The 13,093-nt window shown below is 33.5% G+C and overlaps 1 protein-coding gene across 1 annotated transcript in view; it reads right to left on the bottom strand.

The window, feature by feature from the left end:
- Positions 1 to 7,469: 7,469 nt before the first annotated feature.
- LOC132720189 (eukaryotic translation initiation factor 3 subunit B-like) overlaps positions 7,470 to 13,093 on the bottom strand; it is a 30,611-nt gene continuing 24,987 nt past the window's right edge. The window contains exons 15-17 of the mRNA XM_060704230.1: positions 12,939 to 13,064; positions 12,173 to 12,275; positions 7,470 to 7,573 (exon numbers count right to left, since the gene is read on the bottom strand). Coding sequence (XP_060560213.1) covers positions 7,470 to 7,573; positions 12,173 to 12,275; positions 12,939 to 13,064 — 333 coding nt within the window. The remainder of the gene's footprint in view (positions 7,574 to 12,172; positions 12,276 to 12,938; positions 13,065 to 13,093) is intronic.

Genomic DNA, 13,093 nt, shown 5'->3' with positions numbered 1-13,093 from the left:
TGACAAGCATCTTGTTTTGAAATTTACCCAAATTGGTTATAAATCTTCAGATGAAATGTCTTGCATTGTTTTCAATAGAAAAACAAATTTTCAAACAAAAATTAAAGAACCATAAATTGTAAGGTTGTCTTGTGGTGGTGTGGCCCAGTTGTTAATATGTCAGACTAGAAATCCAAGGATTGCTGGCTGTGTGGGTTCAAATCCTGTCAGGAGCCAAGCGGTTGTTTCCTTGAGCAAGAAACTTCACACTCATTGCAAAGTACTGGTTAGTTCCAGGAATGGATTCGAGAGTGTTCATTAAGCTTATAGCTTTCAACACAAACTATAATATACTTATCCATATATAATCAATGAACACCAAAGGCATCAATGTCTAGGTCACCAAGATGTCAGAAGTGAAATTGGATTCAGCTCCAGTCTTTCATTTTGCAAGCACAAACTACACAATTGCATTTTTCTTCAAATATACATGCAACAACTTTTTAGGTCTTAAAAGGTTGTACTACCGTTTTTTAGCTCGACTTTTCTATGAAAAGGGGAGCTATCCTACTCGCCCCGGCGTCGGCGTTAGCGTTGGCGTCACACCTTGGTTAAGTTTTTCGTACCACCCCACTTTATTTCAGAAGTATTACAAGTATGGCTTTGAAACTTACCATACTTGTTCACCATCATAACCTCCATCTACAGACAAGAGTACATAACTCTGTCAAGGTTTTTGACAGAATTATGGCCCTTTTTTGACTTAGAAAGTGTATTGAGCTTGGTTAAGTTTTTTGTACCACCTCACTTTATTTCAAAAACCATTGGAGGTATTGCTTTGAAACTGACCATACTTGTTTACCATCACGACCTTCATCAACAGACAAGAGGACATAACTCTGTCAAGGTTTTTGACAGAATTATGCCCCTTTTTGACTTAGAAAATACATTGAATATGGGTAAAATCCACTTATTGCCTTAACCCTTTGAGATATTGCTTTGAAACTTTTAATGCTATTTCACATCATTACCCCCATCTGTACGCAAGAGAAGGTAACTCTGTCAAGGATTTGTTTTAAAAATTAAGGCCTTTTATCGACTTAGAATCTTGGTTAAGTTTTTAGTACCAGTCCACTTTTTGACTGAACTGTTTGAGATATTAATTTGAAAGTTGGAATACTTGTTTACAATCATGATTCCCAAACATGTCCAGGAGAAGGTAATTCTGTCAAAGATTTTATTTGAATTATGGCCCTTAACTGTCAATGTTTTGTATTATAGGCAAGCACTAAAAAACTTAAAAAATCTAAAAAAATTCATTCCTATCCACTTGTTCACTTTACCATAAATTATGTCATATAAACATTGCTGTAATATTCAAGGGTATCAAACAACTAGTTATTTTTCTCTTTTTGTACTTGAAATTAAAATCAGTAGTATAATACTATTAAATTTATTTAAGGCTCAACTCAGTTTTTTTTTCTTTCTTACCAGCCCTCTTTTGACTTAAACATTTCAAACTTTGCTGCAGTGTTCAAGGGTATCACACAATTCAGTAAAATAATTCTTCACTAAATATCTTAATGCTCATGGCCATTGTTCACTTTAAAAATACAGAGATTCTTGTATTGCCTTTTACTGCAAAAACTTTTTTTATTGGCAAGCAATAAACAAGAGGGCCATGATGGCCCTGAGGTCGCTCACCTGTATATAGGTCGCCCCAACCCCCCCCCAAAACATTGCAGGGCCAATTTAACCAAAGGGCTTTTATTTGCACAAACTTGGTAGACACCCATAAGAAAATGTTTCATGCTAAACATCTAAGCTCTAGCTCATTGGGCTATTTAAAAGAAGATTTTTTTAAAGTTTTTACTATACACATATAGTTAAAAACAATGACACGCCTGGGGCCGGGCCAGTTATGACCCCAGGGTTTTTATTTGAACAAACTTTGTAGACACTTACTAGAATATGTTTCATGCTTAATATCTAAACTCTAGCTATTTGGGTTTTTTCAAAGAAGATTTTAAGTTTTTGCTATACACATATAAGGAAAATCAATGACCCCGGGGAAGGGCCAATTTTCACCCCAGGTCTTTTATTTGAACAAACTTTGTAGACACTCACTAAAAGATGTTTCATGCTTAATATCTTAACTCTAGCTATTTGGGTTTTTTCAAAAAAGATTTTTTAAGTTTTTGCTATACACATATAAGGAAAATCTATGACCCCCGGGGCGGGGCCAATTTTGACCCCAGGGCTTTTATTTGAACAAACTTGGTAGACACCTATTAGAACATGTTTGATGCTAAATATCTTAACCATAGCTCTTTGAGTTCTTTAAAAGAAGATTTTTAAGTTTTTACTATATGCATATATAGGGAAAAATCAATGACCCCCCCGGGCGGGGTCAATTTTGACCCCAGGGCTTTTATTTGAACAAACTTGGTAGACACTTATTAGAACATGTTTCATGCTAAATATCTTAGCTCTAACTCTTTTGGTTCTTTAAAAGAAGATTTTTTAAGTTTTTACTATATGCATATAGGGAAAATCAATGACCCCCTGGGGCGGGGCCAATTTTGACCCCAGGGCTTTTCTTTGAACAATCTTGATAGACACCTATTAGAACATGTTTGATGCTCAATATCTTAGCCATAGCTCTTTGAGTTCTTTAAAAGAAGATTTTTTAAGTTTTCACTATATGCATATAGGGAAAATCAATGACCCCCCGGGGCGGGGCCAATTTTGACCCCAGGGCTTTTATTTGAACAAACTTGGTAGACACTCACTAGAAGATGTTTCATGCCAAATATCTAAGCTCTAGCTTTTAGGGTTTTGGAAAAGATAATATTTAAAGTTTTTTCTTTCGGTTGCCATGGCAACCAGAGTTCTGCATGGAATTGTATTCTTTGAACAATTTTTAATGGTGACCACCAAAGGAACATTCCTGTGAAGTTTGGATGAAATTGGCCTTGTGGTTTATGAGAAGATGTCATTTAAAGTAAAAGTTTACGGACGACGGACGGACGACGGACGGACGACGGACGGACGCCGGACGAAAAGCGATCACAAAAGCTCACCCTGTCACTTTGTGACAGGTGAGCTAAAAAGTCGAGCGCGCTGTCTTACGGACAGCTCTTGTCTTGCTTCCTGATCAGGCCATATCGTTTTTGGTCTGTCATAAAACTATACCTTTACCACAACATAGAAATACTTTCAGCAACTGCTTCCAAACTTCAAGTGCATACACCACAAGCTCTACCGGCCAGAACCACTTATATGTCATTGGGTCCAAGGATGCCATGACCACCTTTAGCTATATATACCCAGGTCATAAAATTTGTGATTTAACTGAGTATGCACCTTACAAGAACTTCTGTCTGCCAGACCAACTATATGCACCTTCATGCTTTCTACCCTTAATATCTACTTAGAGGTCACAGGGTTAAAGGACACTATGACCTACGTATCAAATAATAACCCTGTTCATATACAAAGTCTTTCTATCCAGCCAAAAATCTTAATATATGTTAAACAGTATGCACCTTGATGGGCCTAACCTATCTAATGTTAAGGTGACCTCCACATATGAACTATTGTCATACAACAAGTCCTTCAAACTTCACAGATGTGTAAGTGCCTTGATGTCCCCTACTTGTAAAAAACCCAACTCGAGATCATGGGGACCAAAGTTAGTGGCCCAAAATATCAACATGCTTCCAAACTTCATAGGTGTAACCATACTCTATGGTCGGTCATGTCTGGGAACATGGCATTCATTGGAATATTGCACCTGTGCTTGCAACACAGGTAACTGCTGAAGGTAAGAAATGAAACGCTTTGTCACTTAAGTTTTCTCAAGTTCTGCAAAAAATTCAGTATTCACAGTTATTAACCCATTACTTCATGAGCATTTTGTGAAAAATGGCTGTTTTCATTGAAAAGTCTCCCGTTACAAGTTCAAATTGCTATAATACTATAAAAACTGCTTCAACACTAATCAAACTTGGCACAAATGTTGACTGGACCATTGCCCTTGCAACAACATGCTCAGGCTTAAATTTTCTGTTACCATGGCAATGAGGGGACATCTCAAAATTGCCAAAAATCACTATTTTGCGTTGATTTTTTCCATCATAATTGATTTCAAAGTGCTGCAACTTCTCAATGGATTGAGATAGTCAAATGCTTTTCAGCGTTGGTTACACGTTACCTTATGATCAATCTGAGGTCATTTATAGCCTCTCACAAGTCCAAAATTTTCTTGGCGATGAGGGGGACTCCGTCCCCCTTCAAACCCCCCAAAGGGGGCACATCCCCCTTCTGGCAACCCCCTGATGTATCTTTTGGTTGGGGGGGCCGCGCCGAAAAAATGGTCACTTTTTTTAACAACATTTCTCAAACAAAAACAAGTGTTGGGGGTTTAAATAAGGCATTTTTTCACCATTTGAGACAACAAAAAGGGGGGGGGGGTGAAAAGGGCGTTAAAAGGCGTGTATATGAAGTAATGGGTTAACAGAAAATGATGAAAATACTTGAAATTACCCTAAATTGCGTTTTTCCATGTTTAAACATGGCCTGTCATATAAATTTGAAGAAAAATTGTTGTTTTGTAGATTTTATTTATTTTTTTTCATTAACCCATTACTTCATGAGCATTTTGTGAAAAATGGCTGTTTTCATTGAAAAGTTTCCCGTTACAAGTTCAAATTGCTATAATACTATAAAAACTGCTTCAACACTAATCAAACTTGGCACAAATGTTGACTGGACCATTGCCCTTGCAACAACATGCTCAGGCTTAAATTTTCTGTTACCATGGCAACGAGGGGACATCTCAAAATTGCCAAAAATCACTATTTTGCGTTGATTTTTTCCATCATAATTGATTTCAAAGTGCTGCAACTTCTCAATGGATTGAGATAGTCAAATGCTTTTCAGCGTTGGTTACACGTTACCTTATGATCAATCTGAGGTCATTTATAGCCTCTCACAAGTCCAAAATTTTCTTGGCGATGAGGGGGACTCCGCCCCCCTTCAAACCCCTCAAACAGAAGGGGGCACATCCCCCTTCTGGCAACCCCCTGATGTATCTTTTGGTTTGGGGGCCGCGCCGAAAAAATGGTCACTTTTTTTAACAACATTTCTCAAACAAAAACAAGTGTTGGGGGTTTAAATAAGGCTTTTTTTCACCATTTGAGACAACAAAAAGGGGGGGCGTGAAAAGGGCGTTAAAAGGCGTGTATATGAAGTAATGGGTTAAATGGGAAATGTGACAATCACATAAAAAGTAACCTTTGCTTCCAGTTTTGACAATTGCTTGGGCCAGGAATGTTATTAAAACAAGCAAGTTAAATAAAGACCACTTTATATAGTCAGGTTTCATAAATAATATATAGACCATTAAAATGATACCATTACAGCTGTATTTCAGGACACAACTGCTGTTCTCAATATTGTATTATTTCAATTTTTTATGATAACCTTGCCAACATTTCAAAGGTAACAGAGAGTAACAGGTTTAACATCCAATTGACATTTCATTATTGTTGTGATTATTATGGATACCCCAGAACCAAGTTTTTCATAACTATTTATTATCCCCCGCCAAAAATTTTCGGCGGAGGATTTAGAAATAGTCTCCGTCCGACATTGTTGTCCGGAGCATATCTCTAAAAGTATTTGAGTTATCAACTTAAAACTTCATAGGTGGATAGACCTCATTGAGGAGGAGTGCAGTGCACAAGAATGATAACTCTACCTTGCATGATATTTGAGTTATTGCCCTTTATTTTTCAAAATTGATTTTTGTCCAGAGCATAACTCCAAAAGCCTATGAGATATTAACATGAAACTTCATAGGTGCATAGATCTCACTCAGGAGGTGTGCAGTGCACAAGAATGATAACTCTACCTTTCATAATTTTTGAGTTATTGCCCTTTGTTATTTTTCATACCTAATTTTTCACCTGAGTGGAGCATAACTCAAAAAGTGTTTGAGATATCAACATGAAATGTCATAGGTGGATAGATCTTATTGAGGAGGAATGTTGTGCGCAAGAATGATAACTCTTCCCTATACAATTTTTGAGTTATTGCCCTTTTTTTTTTTTAATGCTATTTTGTCCAGAGCTTATCTCAAAAAGTATTTGAGGTATCAACTTGAAACTTCAAAGGTGGATGGATCTCATTGAGGAGGAGTGCAGTGCTTAAGAATGATAACTCTACCCTGCATTATTTTTGAGTTATTGTTCAAAATTAATTTTTGTCCAGAGCATAACTCAAAAAGCCTTCGAGACATCAAAATGAAACTTCATAGGTGCATAGATCTCACTCAGGAGGTGTGCACAGCACAAGAATGATAACTCTACCTTTTATAATTTTTGAGTTATTGCCCTTTGTTCTTTTTCATACTTAATTTTTCAATTCAATTTTTTTCTCAAAAAAGTATTTGAGGTATCAACTTGAAACTTCATAGGTGGATAGATTTTACTGAGGAGGGATGCAGCACACAAGAATGATAACCTACCCTGCATTATTTTTCAGTAATTGCCCTTTGTTATTTTCAGCCATCAGTATTCACATAGGTTTCAGACCTGTAATCACTATAGCCATCAGTTTTCATTACCAAAAGACCTCTTAAAATGGAATTATTCCGCTCTACTACATATACATTCTTCCAATGAGCAAACACATTCGGCGGGGGATGGCCATGTTGACATGGCTCTTGTATAAAATAGCTGTAGTTGGCATAAAATGCATCACAAGGGAATCCTTAAAATACAAAACCAGGTAAACCGAGTAATTTTACTTTTTTCCTATAGGAACTTATCTGGCAAACTAGTCTTCATAAATTTCTTAAAATATTGTTAGTGTTTACTTTTTCAGATTAGATGAAATCATATCCAATGAATGGTTAACATTCACGAATGCCATATTTCTGAATCAAAATAAAAACAAACACAATTGTTTAGATGACCTTTTATTAATTGCCTATAATTCAAGCCAAAATAAATACCACACAAATACCTAACATAGTTACTACATAATCTGAAAGGAGAAGGAAAAAGCCCACAAAAATGTGGAATATACTTGCACCTAGGAGGGGGTGGATACATGGTTGTAATTAGCACTGTATATAACATTCCATTCAAAATATTTGATTCTGGTGACTTTGATTTCCACATAATGTCATTCAGGTATATGGCCACACAAATAAACACAATAAGCACTTAAATAATATTTATAAAATTAATTACCTCCAAAAATGCTATTTTTAACAATAAAAAAAATTTTCCCAAACTACCAAAAAAAAAATTTTTAATCCCAATAAATCTGTAAAAATACAAACTCTTTGCAATTTTTAAAGAGGGCTGATTTTGGATAGAAGATTGATTTACCAAAAGAGTTTAATATTTAAAAGGCAACATGCAAGGGGAAAAGGAAATTTATTTCCTTCCTTTTCAGAAACCGTATGTTTATGTCCCCTACTCCCCGTCCAAGATGATTTCTTCAACTTTAAGCAGGAATTCAACAACTTCTTCATCATATTCATCCTCGGCCAGATTGTCCAGCTCGTCAGTATCAATACCTGCAACAAAAATCAGTCAACTTTCTTTATAAAATTTAACACAAACTTAGTTTTAAATGCCTGAACAAACAGTAACTATACTTCTTACACAAAATGGTATTTAATAATTTGTTGCCTGCATGAATGGGCACCTGAGTAGAACCACAGATGTTAACTAGATAGCTTTATAAAAGAATCAAAAATCCACAGCCAAATAATAAACCATACAAATCGTGACTCTATTAGAATCCACAACTTGTACCTCAGTTTATCCTCCTAATCTATATTTTTTAAAACAGTGTTCAGAATAATAATGAACAGTTTGTCTCATCCAGTAAAACATTGCCTGTTTAACTGTCAGAAACTCTAGCCTAAGATTTACATCATCACACTGTAATATTGTTGTTGACTTTAATTGATGATAACTAACCGATTAAGACATGTTTGAAAGATTCTTTATTCAATATCTTGTAAAACATTTAAGAATTTGTCTTTTCTTTCATAATCATCTTAACATCTTTTTGAGGCTAAAATTTAATAAATCAGCAAGATTATAATATACCAGTGTTCAGAATAGTAATGAACAGTTTGTCTCATCCAGTAAAACATTGCCTATTAAACTGTCAGAAACTCTAGCCTAAGATTTACATCATCACACTGTAATATTGTTGGAGCTTTCAAAACTGATAGCTTTTGTTTGCTGGATAGCTCTCTTACATGAAAGATTACTAATTACTTGCTTGGATTGAACCAACAGTAGTGAGGGGCAAAAAATTTGAAGTCGCCTAACTTATGAAGCCTTTGTTAAAAATCTTGCAGTTTTTCCCCTACATTTTCTGTTTCTTTTTATACCCATGTTTTAAAGATCATTCAATATAATTTAGTTAAAATCATTTTTGTGTTAAAAAATTAATAAATCAGCAAGATAAAAATATGATGTCAGTGTTCAGAATAGTAATGAACAGTTTGTCTCATTCAGTAAACATTGCCTGTTAAACTGTCAGAAACTCTAGCCTAAGATTTACATCATTATACTGTTGATTTACATCATTATACTGTTAACTATAAACAAGTGAAAGGAATGACTTGGAATCCCCCCACCACATTTTCATCAATATTTTTTTTTGTTCTTAGAAACAGCTTATCCCCACACTGAAATTTTGTTCAGCAAAAACTTTTAATTAAGAACTGAGATGAAAAAGGAATTTGATCCATTCTTTCAGCATTGTCACTAATATTTTGTGTTCTCAGAAACAGTGTATCCCCATTTAGAACTGTTATTATGTTCTGTCAGAGACTCTAGTTTGTTTAAACATCATTACACAAAATAAGTTTGACAGCTTTTTATATATTATTTTGTAAACATAATTATGTGAACTTAAAAACATAACAGTAACATAACACAATTTGAAGAGCACTGCATGCAAATTTAAAACTCTTTAAAATTGTAAGTGAAAAAGGGTCATAATTCAAAAAATATTGGTCCTAGAATAATGTCCCTTGCTCCTGCACCTGGACATGATAAGCAAGTATTCTGAAGTTCATTTTAATTTGTAGACTAACTTTTGTTACTTTCACTGTGTTAATCTTATTTAGACTGACTTATTGAGATGTAGTCCTTTGTACCATGTCTTTGATATCATTTTGATTAAAAGAAAAGACAACAACAAAACAACAACATTTGTGTTCTCAGAAACAGTTTATCCCCATTTAGAACTGTCATGTTCTGTCAGTGACTCTAGTTTGTTTGAACATCATTTACACAAAATTTGGTCTGATCGTACCGGAGTTCATCTTCTATGATGTTTTCATAAACAATTTCCTTTTTTAAAGTGTTTTGTTCACAAAAAGTTTCAAAATTATATAACAAAATGTTTTGAAGGAAAAAGCAGAATTTTCTTATAATTTTTATTGTGAGAGCATTGCAAAAGCTTTCCTCAAATAGTGTCAAGGGTGTTTATCTTATAACAATGACTATGTAAAGTTACACTGTAAATGGCAGAGAAGATTTGGTCCAAAAATTAAGTTCATTAAAGTTTCATTTTTAAAAAAAACTATTAGTTTTAAATGTCAGTGAAACATATAATTTTATATCTGGAGTTATTATTTTAAAACATCTTTAAAATGTATCAATATAGCTGCAGTACAATGCCAGTGTTCAGAATAGTAATGAACAGTTTGTCTCATCCAGTAAAACATTGCCTGTTAAACTGTCAGAAACTCTAGCCTAAGATTTACATCATCACACTGTCATATTGTTGAGCTAAAACTGGTAACAAGGAAAAGGAATGAAATAGAAATATCATATTTTTCTTCTTCAAGATTTCTATTAACTTTTTTGTGTTCTCAGAAACAGTTTATCCCCATTAAGAACATTTCTGTTCTGTCAGAGACTCTAGTTTGTTTAAACATCATTTCACAAAGTCTGGTCTGATAAAACAAGAATTAATATGACAACTTCTATGATATTGTCTGTGGTTTTCTCACAATAGCTTTCAAGATGCTTATATTCTAATGATGCACATACAATGACATTTTTATAGATCATAACTCAGAAATTAGGTTCATATTTTGATTTCATTTTGTTTAAGGAACAGTTTTCAGAAATACTGCCGAAGCAAAAACCTTCAATTTGAAATCTGGAAGATGTCAGATAATTAAACAAGGTAAAAATATGATACCAGTGTTCAGTATAGTAATGAACAGTTTGTCTCATCCAGTAAAACATTGCCTGTTAAACTGTCAGAAACTCTAGCCTAAGATTTACATCATCACACAGTAATATGGTTAAGCCTCGGTAACAAGCAAAACGAATGAATTAGAAATATTATATTTTTCTTCTTCAAGATTTCTATTATCTTTTTTTTGTGTTCTCAGAAACAGTTTATCCCCATTTAGAACTTTTCTGTTCTGTCAGAGACTCTAGTTTGTTTAAACATCATTATACAAAATCAGGTCTGATAAAACAAGAATTAATGTGACAATGTAATATTATTGAGCTTAAACTATTTACAAGTAAAAGAAATCAAGAAATTTATTTTAATCTCTCAACCTTGTTACTTATGTTTGTGTTCTCAGAAACAGTGTATCCCCATTTAGAACTTAAAGTTCTGTCAGAGACTCTAGTTTGTTAAACATCATTTACACAAAATATGTTAAACAGCTTTTTATAGATTATTTTTGTTTGGTAAGAAACAAAACAGATCACACCAATCTGTTCCATATATCTACACAATAAAATATTTATTTTATATATTTATAGCATTTTTATTTCTAGACTTACATTTAGATTTGGCTTACTTTTGTCACTTTCATAATATAAAACTTAAATTGAGAAGCTTAATGCAATGCACAACATGTTACTTGATACTTGAATTTTTCAAGAAAATGGTTTTGTATTCTCAGAAACATTGTATCCCCACTTAGAACTTTTAATGTTCTGTCAGAGACTCTAGTTTGTTTAAACATCATTTACACAAATTGTGGTCTGATAGTACAAGAATTAATGCTACTTTCATGTGCTCATCAACAATGTATCTCTACTGTTGTGTTCTCAAAAAGAATTATTTAAAACTGACATAAGAAGTTGTATTTTTTTCTGACATTATTCAATATTTTATACAAAAGTCTATTAAGGTTTTTTTTTTTTTTTTATTTTATTTTCATTTTTTAAATGTTCGCTATTTTGCAAAGGAACATACATGTATCTCAAGTAATTCTCAATTAAGTTTCTTTAAAATGTATCAACAAGGTTGCAGTAAAATGCCAGTGCTCAGAATAGTAATGAACAGTTTGTCTCATCCAGTAAAACATTGCCTGTTAAACTGTCAGAAACTCTAGCCTAAGATTTACATCACCACACTAGAAATTACTGCAAATTTTCTGAATGCAAATTACTTCATTAATAGAATAGGCCAAGTCATGTCATTTGTGGAATATTTATCAGTATTTTTAAACAACATTTGTTGTTCATAATTTAAATGTACCCCCAAAAATTTTTTAAAAAATAAAAAACCGTCTCTTTTGATAATCCGCCTGTTTTTAAAACCCTAGAACTCATCCTCCCCTTTTGGGTTTAAAAAGGACCTCCATTTAATAGCCTTTAACTGAACCGTCCCCTTTTTAAAAATATTTCCATGAAAAACAATTTTGTTTATTAAAAACAAGCCCTTTTCCCTTTTAAAATTCACAGGAAAGTTTAAAATAAATTTTGCATTTTTATGGGATTTCCAGATTAAAAAACTTTTTCCAAAAAACACTTTTAATTTTTAAAAAAATTTAAAGGGAATGACTCAATTATTTATCTCTTAGTGTTAAAGTAAAGAAGAATTGGAAAAAGCATTAAAAAACCTTTTTTAATGTTCCCTCGTGGGAAAAATACCCTTTACATAAAAATGAAACCCCCTTTTCATATTGACTGCAGTCACTGTATATTTATGTTCTCAATGACGGCTGTACAGTGACCAACTTTTAGATCAAAATTTTAATCTTTGGTTAATTGCATAGAGGTAAATTATCACCACTTAGTGCTCAAAATTAAGCCTTTTAGTCTCTACCCGACGGGTAATGCTGCATTTAGTGTCTAATCAGATGGCTGGACCCTCATAAAACATAGTATACATTCATGATATCTATATATACTTACAGTAGATACAGTAGACTGTCTCAGCCTGTCCTGGGCCTCAAATCTTTGAGAATATTTCTTCAGATTCTTCTTTATCTCCTGAAAGGTACAGATATAGCCACTTTACCATTTAGAAATTTTGGATCATCTTTCACTTTATTTACACAACATTGTAATTTCTATATTTTGTATAAAGAAATTCTTTCACCATTAGCATGTTGAATTTTAGACATTCCTTGAAGAACTTTAAAGGATAACATGTTATATCAAGAAATTTGAACTGCTTATGGTAGTCAGACCTCATGGATGATCAGTGGCATAAGGAAGCAAGTAGTTTCTATTTTAAGAAATTGTTAATGAACTCTGTAGACAGTCAGATGAAACAGAATATAGTTTTGCATCATATAGCAGTAAAACATTACTGTCATACAAAAGTGCATCATCACAGTGCTACAGACAACATACTTTACATAAAAATTCATGTTTCACTTTGTAATTCCACATGAAAGACAAAACCATTTCAAAATACTTAAGCTTTTTCTTTCTTTAATGTTGAACTCCAGTAGCAATTACACTGTTTATGTCAAATCTATTACTACTGACTCATAATGAACTTGGGAGCCCACTTCCTATATTACTATTCCAGGTTAGAAAAAACATCGATTTTTCTGTAACATGGGTTGATTTCTTATACACCAATTAAATCAATGCTTCAAAATTAGATTTTTAACCTTCTATTATCAAAATGATCAAAACACAAACCTTAATTTCTTCTATGGGTAGAAGTGTTGGTGGTCTTGGTCTCCATAGTAACTGACAAAACCTGTCCAGCTGTTGTTTCTGTAACAGACGTCCTTGGAAAGACCATAACCAGTATCCATTGTCAACCTGTAAGTAAATATGTTTCTTGTTACATC

Source organism: Ruditapes philippinarum, unplaced genomic scaffold, assembly GCF_026571515.1.
Source record: "Ruditapes philippinarum isolate M1 unplaced genomic scaffold, ASM2657151v2 ctg812_1_1_1_1, whole genome shotgun sequence".
Lineage (NCBI taxonomy): Eukaryota > Metazoa > Mollusca > Bivalvia > Venerida > Veneridae > Ruditapes > Ruditapes philippinarum.
This window is presented reverse-complemented; position numbering and strand designations above follow the sequence as displayed.